At 54.7% G+C, this 22,784-nt stretch overlaps 1 protein-coding gene across 1 annotated transcript in view; it reads left to right on the top strand.

The window, feature by feature from the left end:
• Positions 1-22,432, top strand: part of LOC144736807 (uncharacterized) — a 29,328-nt gene extending 6,896 nt beyond the window's left edge. The window contains exons 3-10 of the mRNA XM_078619450.1: positions 1,117-1,206; positions 14,826-15,242; positions 16,868-17,174; positions 18,435-18,520; positions 18,903-19,230; positions 19,777-19,845; positions 20,598-20,788; positions 21,601-22,432. Of these exons, the coding sequence (XP_078475576.1) occupies positions 1,117-1,206; positions 14,826-15,242; positions 16,868-17,174; positions 18,435-18,520; positions 18,903-19,230; positions 19,777-19,845; positions 20,598-20,788; positions 21,601-22,035 (1,923 nt within the window). The 3' untranslated portion in view covers positions 22,036-22,432. The remainder of the gene's footprint in view (positions 1-1,116; positions 1,207-14,825; positions 15,243-16,867; positions 17,175-18,434; positions 18,521-18,902; positions 19,231-19,776; positions 19,846-20,597; positions 20,789-21,600) is intronic.
• The last annotated feature ends 352 nt before the right edge of the window (positions 22,433-22,784 follow it).

The following is a 22,784-nucleotide window of genomic DNA, read 5'->3' as shown; positions in this document are numbered from 1 at the left end:
GCCCCAACAGTCTGTTCAGGTTATATGGAGGATTCATCTTCTTGGTTCTTTCGGTAAAGTCACGTAGAAGGGAAATAATAAATAATAAAAATAAAACATAATAAAATAATTCTCACGACGTTTCGGCCACAACGCAAGCAGCCGTCCTCAGGTGAAGACCAGGTCTGTCGGGAAGACAGCGTCTGAATGAAACAGCACCAGGCTTGGAGCGTATATTTAAGCTGGGTTGGAGGGGGAAGAGCGCCTTGACAAAAGAATTTGGATATCAAGAGGAATTTAGCATATTTATGGGAAAAGCAGATATGTGATTAGTACTACTTGTGAAATGAGTAGGAGGTGGGCGGGGGGTTTCAAAGTCATATTATGCCCGTGCATTATGCAGGATTAGCAGCATCAAAGGGAGGGGACAGGGGTAGCATTAATAAAGGGAAGGAATGTTAATAGTATGTAGCTGCAGTAACTAAACAACCACGTAATAAAACTAAAGTATAAACTACATAGTATCATCAGTATACTAAATATACTCTCCAATAAGCTGAGCTACTAACAGTAAGTAATACATTGCAATTCTGTCGCAAAAAATATAATATGCTTCCAGCTCATCTTCTTGGTTCTTTCGGTAAAGTCACGTAGAAGGAAAATAATAAAATAATAAAAATAAAACATAACAAAATTATATTATAATCTATGAATTTTTTATTATTTTATTATTTTCCTTCTACGTGACTTTACCGAAAAAACCAAGAAGATGAATCCCTGCAGTCACGAAAGCTTTAATCGAAATTTAAGTGTCTGAAAGAAAATGTTTTTTTTCCAATGCTCTTAAATAAGTGACTGTTTTATCCCCCCTTCTTCTCAGGCTGTGAGTTGTTTTGTTGTTTCTTCTTCTATTTCTTCTTCTTCTTCTCCGATGGATTACAGCGGAAAGGGTTTAATGAAATCCGCATTTGTTCTGGCTGCAAGATGAATCCCTGCAGTCACGAAAGCTTTAAATCGATGCTTCCAGCTACATATGGGGGGATCTTTGTCTTTGTGCACGTGAGTCCGCGTGATAGTCCGCGTGAGTCCGCGTGAGTCCGCGACTCTCACGCTGTGGGTCGTCCTCCTCCCTTGCAGAACTCGAGCGTTACCATCGAGGAGTTTCACTCAAAGCTGCAGGAAGCCACCAACTTCCCACTGCGGCCTTTCGTCATCCCCTTCCTGAAGGTAACGCGGACGGGGTCCGGGCGGGGGGGGGGAGGCAGGGGGTGGCGGGGGGGTTGAGATCTAGGAGGGCTATATTTTTGGGTTTTTTCGGTAAAGTCACGTAGGTAAAAACAATTAAATTAATAAAAGTAAAATAAAATAAAAAATCACGACGTTTTGGAGGCAACACAAGCTTCCGTCGTGATCGTCATCATCATCCACCTGAAGACGGAAGCTTGTGTTGCCTCCGAAACGTCGTGATTTTTATTTTATTTTTTATTTTATTTTAACTTTTATTAATTTTAATTTTTTTTACCTACGTGACTTTACCGAAAAAAAACCAAGAATATGAATCCTTGCAGTCACGAAAGCTTCAAATCTAGTCTAGGAGGGGTACCAAGCCAAAGCTCAGCGCCTCAAGCAGCTCAAGACGAGGAGCTCAGATCCATGAGCGAATAAAGGGGGGGGGGGCAAGCAAATATGCAGAGGTGTGGACTCGAGTCATGTGACTTGGACTCGAGTCAGACTCGAGTCATGAATTTGATGACTTGCGACTCGACTTGGACTTGCATAACAATGACTTTGTCCCACCTATGAGATGTGGACTCGAGTCATGTGACTTGGACTCGAGTCAGACTCGAGTCATGAATTTGATGACTTGCGACTCGACTTGGACTTGCATAACAATGACTTTGTCCCACCTCTGGAAATATGAGCTTTGACATTCTCCCGAACATGACAACAACAAGAAGCGACTTATCACGATGAAGTGAATGAGCGTATCTCATCATCGCTGCATCGCTCGCCTCTTGCCTGCGTGTCTCTCTCGCTCACTCGTCTCGCTGCGTCTCTTATCTCTTCCCTTCATCCCTTGGGTCATCCTCGCGGCAAGGAGTTTATACATCACAAGGAGGGGGCGTGGGGTTGGCGTGGCGACGCAGGCAGCATAAATAATGCTGTGCACCCCATCCACTCTCCCCCGTTGGCCAAGCAGCATCGTCATGATCGTCATCATCGTCAGCAATCATCGTCATCATCGTCATCATCAGCAAGCATCATCGTCGTGATCATCATCGTCATCATTAGCAGCTTCGTCATGATCGTCATCATTGTCATCATCGCCATCATCAGCAGCTTCGTCGTAATCGTCATCATCATCGTCATCATCAGCAGCATCGTCGTGATCGTCATCATCAGCAGCTTCGTCGTGATCGTCATCATCATCATCACCAGCATCATCGTCGTTATCGTCATCATCGTCATCATCAGCAGCTTCGTCGTAATCGTCATCATCGTCATCATCAGCATCATCGTCGTGATAGTCATCATCAGAATCGGAATGCATAAGAGGTTTTTTTGGGGGTTAGATCGTGTGAATATATAAATGTGTCGTTAAACCCGCCACCACCCGGCACAGCCAACGAGTAAGGGTTGTCACGTAAACAGAACGTGGCCAATTCGTCACTAGTACAGCACCAGTGTATAGTGTAATGTGTAGTAGTGTATAGTGCAGTGTGTAAGTGTAGTGTATAGTAGTGTATAGTGTAGTGTATAGTGCAGTGTGTAAGTGTAGTGTATAGTGCAGTGTGTTAGTGTAGTGTATAGTGTAGTATACTAGTACAGCACATTGGTGTGTTGGAGAGCCAAGCCACGACATTTACAATCTGAGTTCGACGTTTCACTCGTAATCACAACCAGCATCATCAGGCGACAGCCAGATGTGTGGAATTGGAATATTTGTTTATACCGCAGGAGGAATCCAATGGGCTACAAAGCTCTTTATTTTCACAGACGACCAGTCGGGCGCAGGTCAGAACGTCACAACAGCAAATAACAAAAAAAACACAACAATACGATGGGAGTGCAATGTAAACAAATCACTTAAATATGTATTTTCAAATAAAACTAAACTAATCTTTATTTTTATCTTACTAGGCAAGGCCCATGATGATGGCCTTCTCGTTTCCGAACGGCGGGTACTATTCGTATATACATATATTCGTTTCATGGCTAACTCAAGCGTGCTAATTAACCGGGGCTGCCCGCCGGTATCGAACCGCGACGCTCTGCAAACAAAAAGGTCGAACGCCCCCTGCGTCTGAGCCCTGTCAGCAAGATCACTGCAAGCCGCGGCATGAGGATAACGACAGTGACCATCGCGGTTATCAGCGGCGCCGACGTGCTGATCGAGTAACCTCGAATTACAGAGTCCAGCCTTTTGTCAATTGTGCCCGGCTACAAAGACAAAGATCCCCCAGGTAGAGCCTTTAACAGACTCTTGGGGCAAGTGTCGTTACCTTGCCGATCTCGTCGAGGCGGGCATAAAGCCCTCGCCGCGCGAACTCCGCTCATCCTCGCCAGCAAAGACCGTCACAGATGACGCCCACGGTCACGTGTCCTCCTGTGTGGCTTCTGCAAGAGGTTGATCCCGGCCTTTCAGAGCCACGTGGTGGGGATTTAGCCAAGACCCCCACAGGTCGCACACAAAACGAACCGCGATACATCAACCGTCGTCACGAGGACTCCGCTCGTCATCATCATCATCAGCAGCAGCAGCAGCGGTGCCCAGCGTCGAACAAAAGCGGTAGTCACCGCGCCATCGCGCGGCGCTTTCAGATGCGCTCCTGCGGCCGTCTGGAAAGTTCTGTTCTCGAGAAGCACCTATGCAGTGCCGCAGGGCACGCGAGGGGGGCGGGTGGCGAACAGCTGCACGCCCTGCCGCCTTTGTCTCCCCAGCGCTGACGTTTTACGCACACACACCGCTGAGTCTACCTAGGAGAAGCACAAAGACAAGTACAAAGATCCCCCGTATAGCCTTCACGGACTGTAGGGGCAAGTGCTGTTAGCGAGCACCTATAAAGGCCGGCACGGCAACACGAGGGGGTGGGTGGCCAACACCACGCCCGGCCGCCTTTGCCTCCCCAGTGGCGATGTTTACACATCGCACCGGGTACTCATTTGAGGCTGAGTCGACCTAGGGGAGGCCCAGGACCGGTTCAGATAAATCGTTACCGGTGTTGGCAGACGTGAGCGGGAATCGAACCCGGGTCGCCGGGTTCGTAGCGCAGCGTAGCGCTAACCGCCGCGCCACCGCTCCCCGCACACTCAGCCCCGTGCAAATACAACGATCACCCACCTCCCCCACCCCTCCCTATTGGCCTTCCATCCAGCAGCGGATCGACCACGGCTGAAGGTGCTGATGACGTTACACACACACACGATGCCCGCGCTGCTGGCACGGGCATCTGGGCGCAGCTGTCCCGAGTCGCGTGTTTTTGTTTATCACGAAGCGGTAGGGGGTGGGTGGGGGTGGGTGGGGGAGGGTGGGTGGTGGGTGGGGGAGGGTGGGGGAGGGTGGGGGGTTGCGAGGGGGAGGGTGGGGGCTGCAAGGGGGTGGGGGGGGCTGCGAGGGGGAGGGTGGGGGGTGGGTGGTGGGTGGGGGAGGGTGGGGGAGGGTGGGGGGTTGCGAGGGGGAGGGTGGGGGCTGCAAGGGGGTGGGGCTGCGAGGGGGAGGGTGGGGGGCTGCGAGGGGGGCTGCGAGGGGTGGGGGCTGCGAGGGGGTGGGGGGGGGCTGCTAGGGGGTTGGGGCTGCGAGGGGGTGGGGGGGGGCTGCGAGGGGGTTGGGGGGGGCTGCGAGGAGGGTGGGGGGGGGGCTGCGAGGAGGGTGGGGGGGGGCTGCGAGGGGGTTGGGGGGGGCTGCGAGGGGGTTGGGGGGGGGCTGCGAGGGGGAGGGTCGGGGGGGGCTGCGATGGGGAGGGGGTATTTGTTTATGTTTATTTTTCGCAAATTCCAAGAACTGCAAGGAAAACATCTGCCCCTGCTGTGGCCTCCTGCGGTCCTCTGCACGCGCGCGCGTGCGTGTGTGTGTAGTGGGGAGGCTATACGGGGGATCTTTGTCTTTGTTGTTGGGGAGCGGTGGCGCAGCGGTTAGCGGTGCGAAGCCAAGCCGCGACCCGAGTTCGATGTCCGTTCGCGGCCAACGCCGCTGAAGAATGCCCGAACCCGCCCTGTGCCTAACCCCCCCCCCTAGGTCGACTCAGCCTCAATTGAATACCTGGCGCGGTGTGTCGGTTGGGGACGCGGTGCTGGCCACCCACACCCTCGTGTGCCGTGCCGCCCTCGTAAACAGCACTTGCCCCGACAGCCTGTTGAAGGCTATACGGGGGACCTTTTTCTGTGTGCGCACACGTGCACGCGCACGCGCGCGTCTCCAGATTTCGTTCTCAAGCTGCGAGTCGCCGTGATGCCGCTCGCACTGCGCGGCATATGCTGGAAATTTCGTTATTTATTTTATTATTCTTTTATTTCACATTCAAATAAATAGTTATTCGTTTCGTTTTTAAATAAATAATCAATGGTTATTATCTGTAGCAGGTGAGCAAGCCTCACCTGCTACAAATGACAGCAGCTCCACAAAGTGGCGGATCATCATCATCATCAGCATCATCCGCGTGGACATTTATAGCAGCAGGCAAATAAATAACTCCCGAAACGCGTGGTGGGAAAAAAACGTAGGACCCGGACAAAAATCCACGCGACCACGGGGAGAGAGAGAGAGAGACGCACGCAGACTCCAAATATACAGCAGCAGGCGTCGTCAGATTCGGGATCGAACCCAGGACCTCCTCCTGTATACCAGGCGAGGTAGTTAACATCTCCTAGCCACCGTGATGATGATGATGAGAGAGAGACACGCAAACTCCAAATATACAGCAGCAGGCGTCGTCAGGGTCGGGATCGAACCCACGACCTCCTGTATACCAGGCGAGGTGGTTAACATCTCCTAGCCACCGTGATGATGATGATGATGATGAGAGAAAGAGAGACACGCAAACTCCAAATATACAGCAGACGTCGTCAGGGTCGGGAACGAAACCCACAACCTCCTGCACACCAGGCGAGGTAGTTAACATCTCCTAGCAACCGTGATGATGATGAGAGACACGCAAATTCCAAATATACAGCAGACGTCGTCAGGGTCGGGATCGAACCCACAACCTCCTGCACACCAGGCGAGGTAGTCAACATCTCCTAGCCACCGTGGCGATGCCTCCTGTGTCCGTCACTCGAGGCCTCATCGCAACCCTCATGTGACGACGCAATGCCCCAATCCACAAACATGGAGGAGACATCACAGCCATTCACTCCGCTAGCCCTGACGCTTGACCACCTGAACGTGCCATTGCAGTTGAAGCTCTGCATCTACATCAGGCATACGAAAGAAGATGAATTGTCCACCACGAGCAGTATCCACCACAGACAGCGTCCACCACAGGAAGGAGCTGAGTATATGTCCTGCTTGTACTATAGGCACACACACGCACACACGTCCTGTATATTGTCATAGGCGATTAATATCACGATGGCTATCGTTCAGTGATCAGACGCAAGTACACCCGTGGCTGTAATCCACTTGAACATCGCTTCCTCGTGCCACAGCTCAGGATGGTGACCCGCGTGACCTCCGAGGTCAAACCCCTTCTCGCACATCGCCGGGAGCATTTGCTCAGCCACTACCACCAACCACCACCACCAACCACCAACCACCACCAGCCACTACCACCAACCACCACCAACCACCAACCACCACCACCAACCACCACCAACCACCACCACCAACCACCACCAACCACCACCACCACCAACCACTACCACCCACCACCAACCACCACCACCAACCACCACCACCAGCCACCACCACCACCACCAACCATCACCACCAACCACCACCATCCACCAACCACCACCAACCACCACCACCAACCACCACCAACCACCACCAACAACCACCACCAACCACCACCACCACCACCAACCACCACCACCAACCACCACCACCACCAACCACCAACCACCACCACCACCAACCACCAACCATCACCACCAACTACCACCACCACCACCAACTACCACCACCACCACCAACCACCACCAACTGCCACCAACCACCACCAACCATCACCACCAACCACCACCACCAACCACCACCACCAACCACCACCACCAACCACCAACCACCACCACCACCACCAACCACCACCACCACCACCAACCACCACCACCACCACCAACCACCAACCATCACCACCAACCACCACCACCATCCACCAACCACCACCAACCACCAACCACCACCACCAACCACCAACCATCACCACCAACCACCACCACCAACCACCACCACCAACCACCACCACCAACCACCAACCACCACCAACCACCACCACCACCACCAACCACCACCACCACCACCACCAACCACCAACCATCACCACCAACCACCACCACCATCCACCAACCACCACCAACCACCAACCACCACCACCACCACCAACCACCACCAACCATCACCACCAACCACCACCACCATCCACCAACCACCACCAACCACCACCACCTCCCAGCGAAGGTGATTCTCCTGCTGGACAGAGGAGAGAGTGGGGAGGAGACGATGCCGATCGCGATAAGTTTGCGACGCTAAATGAGATCCGTTTTGATTGCCCTGAAAATCATGCAATGCGGTGTTGCAAAGCCATGACCCCCCCCCCTCAACCAATAGGAATCGATGCCAAAGAGCTTCATAGCTCATCGGATTCCTCCAGTACACGGCGACACCTTGACTTTCGTCGCTTCGCCGTTTTCAACGGTGACCACATTTCAAATTTCGTCCACGTGGCTCTCCCCTTTCGTCCGATTTCATCCCCAAACCTTCCACGACGATTCGCGCCACGCGACGTCTTGTTCGTTCAGTCTTTGAGTAGAAGTCGCTCAGTGAGCAGCATCTCTTGTATGTGTGTGTGTGTGTTCACGTGTTGATAATACTGTACTTATTTCTGTGATTATACGGTGAACAATTCATCGTCATGTTTGTGATAACAGTATAATACTACAGTCTTCATAGTTTTTTTCGTGGTTATAAAACACGTGCACAGTATTCATACTGTGCTCATTTTTGTGATTACTGTAAAATACTTATTTTTGTGCTTGGATATATTCATAATGGGTCCTTAGTGTGGTAATAGCAAAGCTAAGAGAACCCATGAGGTTTTCAATTTGCAAGAAGAGCTTGGCATAGTCAAACTTAACGAGCAAGGGTAACTCAAGGCTCCGCTTTAACATTCGTCCCTGCTCTGGTCCCTAATCAGACGAAAGTAGGACAATGTATTCCTGTACATATTTCGATTCTGTAAGATCCATCATAGAGGTTTCGTTTTTGCGTTAGGTCAGATCACGTAAAAACAGTGTTCAACATGCCGCCGATTCCGATTCCGATTCACACAATACTAGCGTCCACCCACTTACTGCACGAATGTCGAAACTTCTTTCGCACCGTACGCAGCTGACCAACCACGCTAATCGGAGCCGCACATTTCCACGTTGGTAAGCCACGCTGTTGAACAGTCTCGTGCGTGTGATATCCAGGTCGCTTCTGAAAAACAAACACATTCCTGCGGAGAGAGCTGGTAGGAACGTTGGGTTGCTCGGTCAATGGCCAGGGTCAACGGCGGCGTGCTGTATTCCGCAAATATTGGCTGACTGTGAGGGCGGGCACAAGCCGGCGTGAGTAGGTTAAACGTTGAGTTTTATAAGGGCACCACGGGGTGACCAGCCCCTCCCCACCCAGCCCCACCCCTCCCACCCCCACCCAGCCCCACCCTTCCCACCCAGCCCCTCCGTAATCTCCCCACCCAGCCCCTCACCACCCAGCCCCTCCCTGCACGACGGACGGACACAATAATCCCCTGTGGGCTGGTGTAACCAGGAGGTTCCAACCAGTAATAGCTATGTATATATACAGCTCAGTGGGCCTTACCTGATAAAGTAAAAAAAAGACGTGTTCATAGTTGTAATAGTAAAATTATATAGGCAACGGTAAGCCACACACGTATATATATAAATGCACGGTTGGGTTTGTTTTCTCGTAGCTATTGTTTATATTTGAAGACCACACCTCATCCTGCAGCCCAGCTTGAGGTTTGCGTTTCTTTTTTTATTTTTGTAAATTGTAAATTGCTTCCAGATTCGACTCTGGTCTAGGCTCGTCTGCGCACATACACGGCACACATACAGTGCACACACACACAGACGTGCACTCACACGCGTAGGCTCACATTCACGCAAACACACACACGCACACGGGCACCCGCATTCATGCAAGCAAAGACAAAGATCCCTCGTATAGCCTATAACAGACTGTTGAGGCAAGTGCTGTTAGCGAGCACCTATGAAGGCCGGCACGGCACACGAGGGGGTGGGTGGCCAGCACCACGCCCGGCCGCCTTTGTCTCCCAAGTGGCGATGTTTACACACCGCACCAGGTACTCATTTGAGGCTGAGTCGACCAAGGGGAGGCCCAGGACCGGTTCAGATAATCGCCACTGATTTTGGCCGTGAGCGGGTCGCCAGGTTCGTAGCGCAGCGTAGCGCTAACCGCTGCACCACCGCTCCCTACAAAGATCCCCCGTATAGCCTGTAACAGACTGTTGGGGCAGTTTGCACTCGCACGCAAACACACAGATGTGCACACACACGCACACACACACACGTGCACACACGCACACAGCGGACTCACACGCACACACACACGCACACACAGGCTGCGCGCTCACATGCATGCAAATAAAGACAAAGATCCCCCGTATAGCCTTAACAGATTGTCGTTGCATGCAAACACACACACAGACGTGCACTCACACGCAAACACACACACACACGTACGTTCACACGCAAACACACACACACACGCATGTACTCACACACACACGTGCGTTCACAAGCAAACACACAGGCACACGTGCATTCACACGCAAACAGACACACACACGCGTGCGTTCACACGCAAACACACACACACGCGTGCACTCACACAAACACATACACACGTGTGCACTCACACGTAAACACACACGCACGCGTTCACACGCAAACACGCACACACGCGTGCGTTCACACGCAAACACACACACACGCGTGCACTCACACAAACACATACACACGTGTGCACTCACACGTAAACACACACGCACGCGTTCACACGCAAACACGCACACACGCGTGCGTTCACACGCAAACACACACACATACACACGCACGCGTTCACACGCAAACACGCACACACGCGTGCGTTCACACGCAAACACACACACATACACACGCATGCACTCACGCAAACACACACACACACGTACGCTCACTCGCAAACACACACACACGCATGCGCTCACACGCAAACACACACACGCGTGCACTCACACAAACACACACGCATGCACTCACGCAAACACACACACACGTACGCTCACTCGCAAACACACACACACGCATGCGCTCACACACAAACACATACACACGTGTGCACTCACACAAACACACACACACACGTGCACTTACACGCAAACACACGCACGCACACACGTGCACACACACAAACACACACACACGCGTGCGCTCACACGCAAAGACAAAGACCCCCCCCCCACCCGAATAACCTTGAACAGACTGTTGGGGCAAGTGCTGTTAGCGAGTAGCACCTTCGAAGCCCGTCACTGTGGCCTGTGGCACACGAAGGGGGGTGGATGTTGGGTATCCAGCGACGACGCAGACACGAACGCCCCCCACCCTCACCACCGCTACCCTCCCCACCCTCCCAGATCCACGGGACATGATTCTTAGAAACGACAGCGTTTGCAATGAACCAGATGTTTAGCTGGACAGCCTCGGTGGAACCCAGAGCGCCCTTCCCACACCGCCCCCCACCCCATCGCCTAATTACCGCCGGGGCCGCGGCGCGCTAACGCAGTCCAGACGCTCGTCGCAGCAGCAGCAGCAGCGAGTCGCGAATTCCTTGCTCTGGGGGGATACACGGGAGGGGAGGGAGGGGGGTGGAGGGGAGGTAGGGAGGGGGGGAGGGAGGGAGGGAGGGGAGGGAGGGGGGGAGGGGAAGTAGGGAAGGAGGGAGGTAGGGAGGGAGGGAGGGGAGGGGAGGGGAGGGGAGGAGGGAGGGGAGGAGGGGAGGGAGGGGGGGAGGGGAGGGAGGGAGGGGGGGAGGGGAGGGAGGGAGGGAGGGGAGGGAGGGAGGGAGGGAGGGAGGGAGGGAGGGAGGGAGGGAGGGAGGGAGGGAGGGAGGAGGGGGGGAGAGGAGGAGAGGGAGGAGAGGTAGGGAACGGGGGGGGGGGGAGGGGAGGGGAGGAGGGAGGGAGGGAGGGAGGGAGGGGAGGAGGAGGTAGGGGAGGAGGGGAGGTAGGGAGGGAGGGAAGGGAGGGAGGGAGGGGAGGGAGGAGAGGGAGGGAGAGGAGGGAGGTAGGGAGGGGGGGTTGGAGGGGAGGGAGGGTTGGAGGTAGGGAGGTAGGTAGGGAGGGAGGGGAGGTAGGTAGGTAGGGAGGGAAGGAGGGAGGGGAGGGAGGGTTGGAGGGAGGTAGGGAGGGAGGTATGGAGGGAGGGAGAGAGGAGAGGGAGGGGAGGGAGGGGAGGTAGGGAGGGGAGGGGGGTAGGAGAGGGGGGTAGGAGAGGGAGGTAGGGGAGGGAGGGGAGGGAGGGAGGGAGGGGAGGGGGGTAGGAGAGGGAGGTAGGAGAGGGAGGTAGGGGAGGGAGGGAGGGAGGGTTGGAGTGAGGTAGGGAGGGATGGGGGTAGGAGAGGAAGGTAGCCAGGAAGGGAGGGAGGCGATGTTAGCCCCCATGGGTTGTGCCCAGCCGGCCCACTGGCGTGTTTGCTTCCCCTACCCGATTTGACCCGGTGCTGGGCCTCCCCTAGGTCGACTCGGCCTCAAAATAACTACTCGAGCTGGTGCGGTGCGCAGTAAACACGCCCTCGCAGGTGCTGCTCGCTAACAGCACTTGCCCCCGAAAAAAAAATCTGTTGAGGCTATACGGGTGATCTTTGTCTTTGTTCAGCCAGCTTCCACCCCATTCCCCGCCCTCACCCCAAACATATTTCGTAGATATGGCTAAGAGATCATACAAGCGCGCTCACTCTCGCGTCTACGCGTAATGCACAGCTCGTGAATGGGGTTGGGCAAACATCGAACCCCCAATGCAGGGACGGCAGAACTCGGGCAATTGTTCGTAGAGCGCCGGTTCTGGCCGCACTTGCCAAGCGCATGTCCATGGTGCCAACTCTCGCCCTCTGTGCGAAAGCTGCCCAGCGCGTGACTAACCCCAAGAGAATAGATTACGACGTTTCGATCGCAACACAAGCAACCGTCATCAGGTGACACAAACACAGCAGGCCAACTGCTACGTCAGCAGTTGCGTCAGCAGTTGCTGTGTTTGTGTCACCCGATGACGATCGCTTGCGTTGCGATCGAAACGTTGTGATCTATGAATTTTCTATCCACGGGACTTTATCGAAAGAACCACAGAGTATGGATTCCTGCAGTCACGAAAGCTTCAAATCAAGATTAACCCTACGAGATTGTTTTGAGATGCGATTTGCATACATTATGCAAAACGGTGAACAACTTTATATATTATGGGAACCTCATTTGCCAGTAAAAATATGATAATTGGTTTTTTACCCTTCTATCTGGCAACAAAACTGACACCTTTTTACAAGGAGTCATGTTTGCATAGACCGCAATACCTGCAGTCATAATGCCAACAAAAGACATAACTCTGATAATGTGCACTGTCCTTGAAGTTGACTGGTCCACACCCGAGACAGCTTTCCTTAGAGCCTAGTCTTTTGGCGTCATCTGGTCCAACCCATGTGGCACATGAGAGGATGGCGATATTTACACACCGCAACAGGTACTCATTTGAGGCTGAGTCGACCTAGGGGATTGCCAAGGACCGGTTCAGATAATCGCCACTGATTTTGGCCGTGAGCATGTCGCCGGGTTCGTAGCGCAACGCGCTAACCGCTGCACCACCGCTCCCCAAGTCCAACCACCACCACAACCACCAGCACAACCACCACCACAACCACCAGCACACATGAACTGTGTTTGCTTTGGCGCTGCCGAGAGGGACATGTGTTCCTGGGTTCCGTAGCCCGAGGAGGGTCAGGCGCGTCTGCAAAATATAAAATCGGAGATAAATCAGAAACACGTGTTCGGCAAACTCTGCCGGAGCGAGGTGAGCTTTCTCAACTCGCTCCGCATAGCGTCCAGGTTATCGTTGTTATTATTATTATCAACGCTCCGACTGCCAGTACCGGTTATCATTGAAATGTTATCTTTTTCTTTGCCACTTTCTATTGTATTAGGGGTGAGAAAACGTGTGTTAGCGCGCGTGTCTTATACAAGAGACATTACGGGGGAGGCGTGGTGCAGCGGTTAGCGCTCTGCGTGTGCTACGAACCCGGCTAGACCCGTGTTCGATTCCCGCTCACGGCCCAACTTTACTGATGATTATCTAAAGCAGTCCCGGGCCTCTCCTAGGTCGACTCAGCCAAGTGCGATGTGTACAAAGAGTTGTCACTAGGAAGACAAAGGTGGCGACCGTGGTGGTGCTGAACACCCACCCTCTCGTCATCCGTTCTGGCCTTCGTAGGTGTCCGCTAACTGCACTTGCCCCAACAAGCTGTTCCAAGCTATATGGGGCGTCTTTGACTTTGTCTTCAAATGAGATGTTACGGGGGAGCGGTGGCGCAGCGGTTAGCGCGCTGCGTGCGCTGCGAACCCGGCGAGAGCCGTGTTCAAGTGCCGCTCACGGCCACGATCGCCCCGTGACAATTATCTTAGCCGGTTCTGGGTCTGCTCTAGGTCGACTCAGCCTCAAATGTGTACCTGGTGGGGTGTATTAACATCAGCGCTGATGTTTATACACCCCAGGCGTCCGGGCGTGGTGATTTCTGGCTTGGGACCCACCACCTCGTGTGCCGTGCCGGCCATCAAAGGTGCTGCTATTCACTAACAGCACTTGCCCCAACAGTCTGTTGAGGCTATACTAAGGGGGTCCATGGTGGCATGGTGTTAACTACCTCGCCTGGTATGCAGGAGGTTCTGAGTTCGATCCCGACCCTGACGATGCCTGTTAAATTGAGTTTGCGTGTTCTCCCCATGACCACGTTGGTTTTCCTCTGCGTAAATCAAGTTTTTCCTTCCGTGTTTACAGACATGCGTTTCGAGTATTTGACTGCTATGAATTTGCCACGCGATGAGTCAGCTCGTTATCATTTCTTGTCCTCCGATGGGCACGGTTGGCTACGTACGGTGCGAAATAAGTTCAACATGTATCCCTACATTTGTCTTTCTGTGGCACAATGTCTAAAGGAATAATTCAATAAGACCCCCTCACCAAATTAACATTGTAAGCTAGGCAGGATTAAACGGCACGTGGACAGAGTGACAGCGCGCTTGGACCACGCCCCTCCCGGACACGTGATCGGCGCTGGACGTCGCCAGACACGGCGTGGCGTGGTGTCCGATCTTGGAATATTGCGATGTTGCACGTGGTGGTGTGCACGCGCTGTCTGAGGTGTGCACGCGCTGAGGAGTGCACGTGGTGGCGTGCAACGCGGTGGAGTGCACACTAAAAATCCCACCCGATCCTTTTGGAAGTCATCATGGGCCAACGCAGTGCTTTCTCTGTGTCGCACAAGAGCATTGGGGAGATGCGCGTCAAAATAACGTGGAGCCACCAGACTGGTGGTGTAACATTTGTCTATCGGCGCGTGGGTGTGCGCGTGCGCGCGCGCGCAGGCCAATCTGCCTCTCCTCCAGCGCGAGCTGCTGCAATGCGCGCGAACCGCCAAACTGTCTCCGGCTCAATACCTGGCGCAGAACCAGTTCCTGCTCCTTGACGTGGGCATCCCTCCTGCTCCTCCTGCTGCGCCGCTAGCGCCCGGCGCGGGAACCTCGTCCCACGGTGGCGGCACGATGGCGGGATCTCACAACCACCACCACCAGCACCACCACCAGCACCACCAGCAGCACCACCAGCAGCACCACCACCAGCACCACCCACCGCACCACGGGACCGCAACGATGCCACACCACCACCACCAGCAGCAGCAGCAGCACCACCACCACCAGCAACAGCATCAGCAGCAGTCACCGTGTCACCTTTCGACTCTGCCGAGCCTCTACTGGAGGTCAACGAGAATGGGAAGAGGAGCCTGAGTGACAGGTGAGTGTGGGAGGACGAGTGACAGGTGTGAGGGCGAGGGGGCAGGTGAGGATTGGGGGACAGGTGAGGGTGGGAGGGTTGGGGTGAGTCATCCAGACGATGATTCGGCTGGTGGCATCTTCTGTCCTCTGGGCGGTCATGCATCGCCGGATTTATACATGAGTATAGTCCTCTATACTAATGCATAGAGGACTACGTATAGAGGACTGCAGAGCTTGGGAAATTGTTGATAACACCGGCTCCTCATTGCTTGGCTGCTGCTGCCATCCCCGATAGTCTGTGGTTCCTCTTCACGCCTTTGTGTCTTCCTCTCTCAAAATTAATTGGTTGATAACACCTGAATGTATCGTGGACTGCAGAACTTGGGCAATTGTTGGTAGCGCCGGTTCCTCATTGGGTGGCTGCTGCTGCTGCCTTCCCCGCCCGTCCGGTGGTTCCTCCTCCTCGTGGTGCCTTTGAGTCGCCTTTTATCTACGAGAGCGGAGGAGCAGATACTGTGTGTCGGCAGTGCGGCGTTACAAGTTGACATCATTATTGTCAGAATTATCCAGTAGTGAATTTGCATAATTGGCCACAGGTGTAAGCTTCGTATATTATCATTATGAGCATGGACATTGTCTGAGAAAGCTGAACAAAAGCTCAGAAGTGCGCAGAGAAGTGTGGCGAGGCGCGCGCTTGGAATTACGAGGACACGTGCTATAACTATGATCTTTGGTTTTTTACCCTTCTATCTGGCAACAAAACTGACACCTTTTTTACGAGGAGTCATGTTTGCATAGACCACAATACCTGCAGTCATAATGCAAACAAAAAACATAACTCTGATAATGTATGCACTGTCCTTGAAGTTGATTGGTCCACACCCGAGACAGCTTTCCTTAGAGCCAAGTCTCACATGGGTTGGACCAGATGACGCCAGATAAAAGGGTAAAAAACAATTATCATATTTTTTACTGGCAAATGAGGTACCAATGGTGCTATAACTAAACTAACCAGGTAAGGCCCACTGAGCTATGCAGCTCTTTTTAGAAGTGACCTGGCCACAAATGATAGCTCAACGAAGTGGCTTATCAAGTGAAAATATACAGCAGTCAAATACTCTAAAACGCATGTCGATTCTCAATATGGAGAGGAAAAACCGGAGGACACGGAGATAAAATCCGCGGGACCACGGGGACAGAGACACACAAACCCCAAATGTACAGGCATCAGGATCGGGATCGAACCCAGGACCTCCTGCATACCAGGCGAGGGAGTTAACATCTCGCTACCGCGGTGCCTCAGGCACGCCGTTACACCATCCACCGTGAAGGCGAGGAGCAATTCGGTCGGCGCTTTGGCGGGCGTCTCTTGCGCCCGCGCCGTCGTCGCTGCCCGCCTGCGCCCAACTAACTGCTGCCCCCCCCTTCCCCATTGCCGCCCTCCACCACAGGGGCAGCCGGGAGAATGGGCTGGGCCACGACGCGCCGAGCAGCAAACGCCTGTGCCCTCCGCTCGCTCCCCCACCGCCGTCCATCGGCGGCGGGCGGCGGCAACGGGCCGCCTCTCAACGGCTCGGCCGCTTCCTCCCACAATGCCCTGGCCGCTCTGGCCTCTCCGCTGGCTCCTCCGTTAGCCCCGAGTGGCGGCGGCGGCGGCGGCGGCGGCGCAGGGGGTCGCGGGGTCGACGGCGCAGCGCCCGGCGTCGAGCGGAGGGGTCCACGGCCAGTCGGCGGTGGTGGGGCTGTCTCAGCCGGCGACGTTGTACTCGCTGGGCGGCGGCAGCGGTGGGCACCACAGACGGGCGGAGGAGATGGCGCACGGAGGGAGGGCGGCACACAACATCCCGCACGGAGGGGCGGCCATGGCGGCCTCGCCGTCCGGGCTCTACCGGGACGCGGCGTGCGAGATGCGGGAGCACCGGGAGCGGCACCACTCGCTAGGTGAGGATGTCTAAACTATAAAACAAAAATTTTACCAGGCAAGGCCCACAGAGCTTTACAGATCTTTTTCAGAAGCGACCTGGCTGTCACGAATATTAACTTAACGAAGTGGCTTATCATCACGATGTTGATTCCAAATGTGGAGGGAAAAATCGGAGACCCGGAGAAAAATCCTTGCGACCTCAGGGAGAGAGAGAACATGCACATGAAAGCTCCAAATATACAAGCATCCGGTTCCGGATTGAACCCACGACCTCCTGTATACCAGGCAAGGTAGTTAACATCTCCTAGCCACCGTGATGATGATGAGAGAGACACACAAACTCCAAATATACAGCAGCAGGTTCCGGATTGAACCCACGACCTCCTGTATACCAGGCAAGGTAGTTAACATCTCCTAGCCACCGTGATGATGATGAGAGAGACACACAAACTCCAAATATACAGCAGCAGGTTCCGGATTGAACCCACGACCTCCTGTATACCAGGCAAGGTAGTTAACATCTCCTAGCAACCGTTGCAACCCGACAGTAGCTCCCGCGTTGGTTGGTGACAGCGCTGCCGCCGCCGCTGACGTATTCTCTGGATTATAGACGCTCCGGGGAAGTAAGACACCGACAAAGCCCCAAGCGAGCTTTGGGGGGTTTGTTTTGAGAAAAGGAAAGAGTGTCTTGTAATCGGGAGATCATGGTACTGGTTAGGCAGAGCTGACCTCCGCATGGTTACATTGTTACTTGCTAACCCCGTGCCCATACTGGACATCGGTGATAAAAAGCTTCATAGCTCATCGAATTCTGCCTTCTCCGGCAGTTTAAATAAAGATTCTGATCATGGTTGTGAACGCGCTGCTTTTACAATGGGGAGAGACGTCTTCCGGGAGATGATTCCGAACAATTATCACGAAACACATATTCTGGAAGATAAGGTATTTGCTTCGGAGATATGTCTACCGGGGGATGAACGGGCTATGCTGGTCTACATCAGCAGCTTCCTGATATTAATTATAACGTTAAACTATAAAGCCGCGTAACTGTCCTTCCCCGCACCTCCAAATCGCACGGTTGGCTGCATATGGTGCGAAAGAAGTTCAATATACATGCATACGAAACTAAACGCTCTCTAAAGTCTCTGCCATAAAAAAAAATGGCGTCTCAACTTGCCGCCTCGCGAGTCGCAAATACAGATGATCGGGGTCAAAGGTCAATGAGGGCAGCCATGACCCCATTCACATTTCCTCCTCCATCTCTCTCTCTCCGCCAGCCCTGCCCGTGTCACGTCCCGAAGAGGTGATCGACCACCGCTTGACGGAGCGTGAGTGGGCCGAGGAGTGGAAACACCTCGACCACGTAAGCATGGAGGGTGGGTGGGTGAGTGCGGGTGGGTGGGTGGGTGGTTGAGTGCATTATGGGTGGGTGGGTATTAGTGGGTGAGTAGATGGGTATGGGCGAGTAGGTGGGTATTGGTGGATGGGTACTGATGCGTGGATGAGCATGGGTGGGTATGGGTCGGTGGGTGGGCATGGGTGGGTATGGGCGCGTGGATGGGTAAGGGGCATGGGTGGGTATCGATGGGTGAATGTGTATTAGTCGGTATGGGCGAGTCGCAGTTGGAGACCCACACACCCCGCTACACCTTCAACACTACCTCCTTGTTTCCACGATACTTGGAACACGCGTACCGCTCCCAAATTAACGACTCCCTCCGTCCCACCCACCGACCCGCCTACAGCTACTCTCCTGCATCCTCGAGATGGTGGAGAAGACGCGGCGCGCCATCTCCGTCCTCCGCCGCTGCCAGGAGACCGACCGGCAGGAGCTGGCGCGCTGGGTCCGCCGCTGCTGCTCCGAGGAGGCCGCCGACCCTCCCGGCGCCAGCGCCAGCGCCGGCCCCATCGGCAAGAAGAACGGCCTGGGCCACGTCGCGGTCGGAGGCTCCGGCTCCACGCTCGGCTCCGTGTCCGGGATTTCCAAGCAGCAGCAGCTGCAGCAGCTGGCGCCGGTGGTGGCAGCCGTCCCGTCGGGCGGGCTGGCGTCGACGGCGTCGCTGCTTCTGCTGGGTGAGTCGGAAGCGACCGGTGCCGTAGAAGCGGATCTCGTAGAACTGCATCAGAGAGGCTCTTGGGAAATAAGACTGGCGGAGGAGGCTTGCCTTTCTATCGTGCGCAGAGCGGAATTAACATCTCAACCTAGGTGACCACCAGCCCCCCCCCCCCCCCCCCCCCCACAACGGTAGCAGACCCTGTACGGCACAAGTTGAACACGGCACCAGGGTGGTGGCACGTCTAGCCGCTGGTTGCCGCGGTTTTATTCCTCGCAGGTTAATGCCGTGGGTTTGTGAATGATGAACACTAAACAGGGTGCCGTCCGCCGCACCACAGTGGACGGTAAAGATCCCGTGACATAATTTGGCAAAGGAGCGGGCCGTCACGGACCACAAGCGTCAGGGTCAAAAATATCCTTTTTTTAAATATATAACACCGTAAATTACTCAACTGGTAGATCACACAGCAGGATCGCCCCCGTTACTGTGAAACTAGACCGGCCGCGTAGTGTACGACAGCTTTGATTTGATTTTAAGGTATCATCTCATCGCTTCATTTCAGACACGCACCAGGAATTCTTGTCGAGGCCAGGAACGCGCTACATGCCCGAAGATATCTGGAGAAAAGCAGGTGAGGACATTTGCGGGCTAATCTGAGAGCGTAAACAAGAGCTTGTGGATTTCCTACGTAGGCTCTCAATGGGCATATGAAAACCAGACGATGCTAAAGATTCCTGGCTCCCATCTTGCACCATGAAACTTCTGGGCCACAAACCCTACACTACATCATCCACTGCACACAAAGCATTGCAGCAGATGGTACAGATAACTTGATGACAATGATGATGATGATGCTGCTGATGCAAAAATGCTAAATTACGAACTCTCCGGGCAGTGTGCGGCGATTGTGGTCACCACCCAGAGCAGAACCACGGAACGAACTACAGATACTCAATGCCCCGATTCGCAAATACGAAGGAGGGATCATCGCAGTGATGATTCACAGATACGTAGGAGGAATCATCACAGCGATGATTCACAGATATGTAAGAGGATTCATCACAGCGATGATTCACAGATATGAAGGAAGGATCATCACAGTGGTGATTCACAGATATGTAGGAGGGACCATCACGGCAATGATACAGCACTCTGCCGCTACTCCTGATTTAATCGCCTGGCTCGTTAACCACCTCGGTGTAGAATCACAGATATCAACATCAGCCACGCGAAGAACAGCGGTGACAACGGCGATGGTGATGACAACGATGACAATGTAAACAACGATGACAGTGACGACGACGGCGATAACGACGACGACAACGGCGATGGCTGCGACGATGACGACGACGACGATTATTTCTCCCCGCGTGCGCCGGGCAGAGGAGGCGGTGAACGATGTGAAGCGGCGGGCCATGTCGGAGCTGCAGAAGGCCGTGTCGGACGCCGAGAGGCAGGCGCGCAGCACCATCGAGGGGGAGCGCGCACGCATGGAGCGGGCGCTCGCAGATGCCAAGCGGCAGGCGGCCAGCGACGCCATCGCCATCGTGGCGCGGCAGGATGACTCCAGCGAGGTGAGGAGGTGGACGAGGAGGAGAGGGGATGACAGAGGTCGCAAACGGGTTTGGATTCCTTACCCGTACCCGGCCGCACCAGGGTCGCAAATGGGTACCCGTACCCGGCCATACCCGTACCCTACCCGTACCCGGCCGGGTACGGGTAGGGTACGGGTATTGGGTACCTGATTGCGACCTCTGGGATGAAGCTATGTTGCAGGCGCGGGTGGGTTGATTCTAGGAACTTGAATTGTGAGAAGAGACAAGACGTTGGGAAATGAGTGACAAACGGTTACTCACCAGTTACTCACGGTCTACCCGTACCCCTACCCGGCCGCACCAGGGTCGCAAACGGGTACCCGTACCCGTACCCGGCCGGGTACGGGTAGCCGCGTATCGGGTAGGGTACGGGCATCGGGTACCCGGTTGCGACCTCTGGGGGAGGATGAGGTGGACGAGGGGTGGGGGAGGGGGGGGTATGATGGAGGAGTTGGGGAGGAGGATGAGGGATGGGGGAGTTGGGGAGGGTGAAGTGGAGGGGGGAGGAGGAGGAGCAGGAGGATGAGGGGGAGAGCGATTAGGAGTGAGGGGGAGGAGGTGGACGAGGAGGAGAGGGGAAGATGAGGTGGACGAGGAGTGGGGGAGAGGGTGGGTGGTTAGGATGGAGGAGTTGGGGAGGATGGGAGGATGAGATGCAGGTGGGGGTAATGGAGGAGCACGCACGCATGGAGTGCTCGCAGATGTGTACTCAGGGCGCGTTTAACTCAGGGCGTGTACTCGGGCTCATACTCAGGCTCGTGTACTCAGGGCGCGTGTCTCCTCGCCCGCAGAGCTGCTGGAACTGCGGCCGCAAGGCGAGCGAGACGTGCTCGGGCTGCAACACGGCACGCTACTGCGGCGCCTTCTGCCAACACAAGGACTGGGAGCGCCATCACCACGTTTGCGGGCAGCGGCAACAGCAGCAGCAACCACAAAAGGAACAACATCGTCATCATCAGCAACAACAACAACAACAGCCCAAGGTTGAACCATCTCCACAACCCTCAGCTGACCTCATCGTTCAAACGGCCGGATCGGTCAAGGGAGGTGGAGGAGGAGGAGGAGGAGGCGGTAGCAGCAGCAGCAGCAGCGGCGGCGGCGGAGGTAGGGTTGGTGGTTCACCAGATGATGGGGTTATCGCCGCCGCTGTCTCTGCCCCGCCGCCGCCACCGCCGCGACCCGACTCGCCGATCGTGGTAGAGAGCGCAGCCGCGGCTTCTCGCTGAGTTGTGGGCTCCTTGGCCCTGTTTGCCCGCACGACGGCGGTGGCGGCGAACGATGTCTGGCCGCCCGCTGGGCCCACCGATGTCTGGCCCGCCCGCTGGGCCCACCGGGAAATTAACTCGTTACGTTGTAAACAAACAAACAGAAACCGCGTGCAGCAGGGTTGTTTTTTGCTGTTGTAAGGGCTTCAGCTTTTTTTTATTTTACACACTTCCATCGATTTGTTGTGGAGGAGAGAGATGTTCGTTGTTGCTATTGTTGTTGTGGAATCTTGTTGCATTCTAGGAAAGGCTCGGGAGGCTGTGGACAAGGCCTCGGCCTAGATTTTGCATTTCCATGACAACGAAAAATTCTCCCTCCCGACACTCTCCACACAGGTGGGGGGCGAGGTGGGGGCAAGGTGGGTGGGGGGGGATGCAGGGAGTGGGTTGGGGGGTGCAAGAAAGTGGGGGGCTCATTCGCCAGACGCGGTCTCCTCAACAATAGGCCGCTCTCGGTGAAGGGGGGGGGCATCCCCCAACACTCAGAATAATAAAATTAATTACGAGCGAGAAGAGGCTTTGAAGAAGAAGAAGACACAACAACAACAACAACAACGAACAAACAACAACAATGCTCGCAAGCAAACGACGCTCTACCTGATGATGTTGCCACCCCGATGGCGGTGACCTCCATTGGCAATGTCACAGACATCGCCGCCTCTGTCAGACTTTGACGAGGAAGAGAATCGTGAAAAAGACGGCGGCCTTCG

The sequence above is a fragment of the Lampetra planeri genome, chromosome 63, assembly GCF_965212315.1.
Source record: "Lampetra planeri chromosome 63, kcLamPlan1.2.h2, whole genome shotgun sequence".
NCBI lineage: Eukaryota > Metazoa > Chordata > Hyperoartia > Petromyzontiformes > Petromyzontidae > Lampetra > Lampetra planeri.
This window is presented reverse-complemented; position numbering and strand designations above follow the sequence as displayed.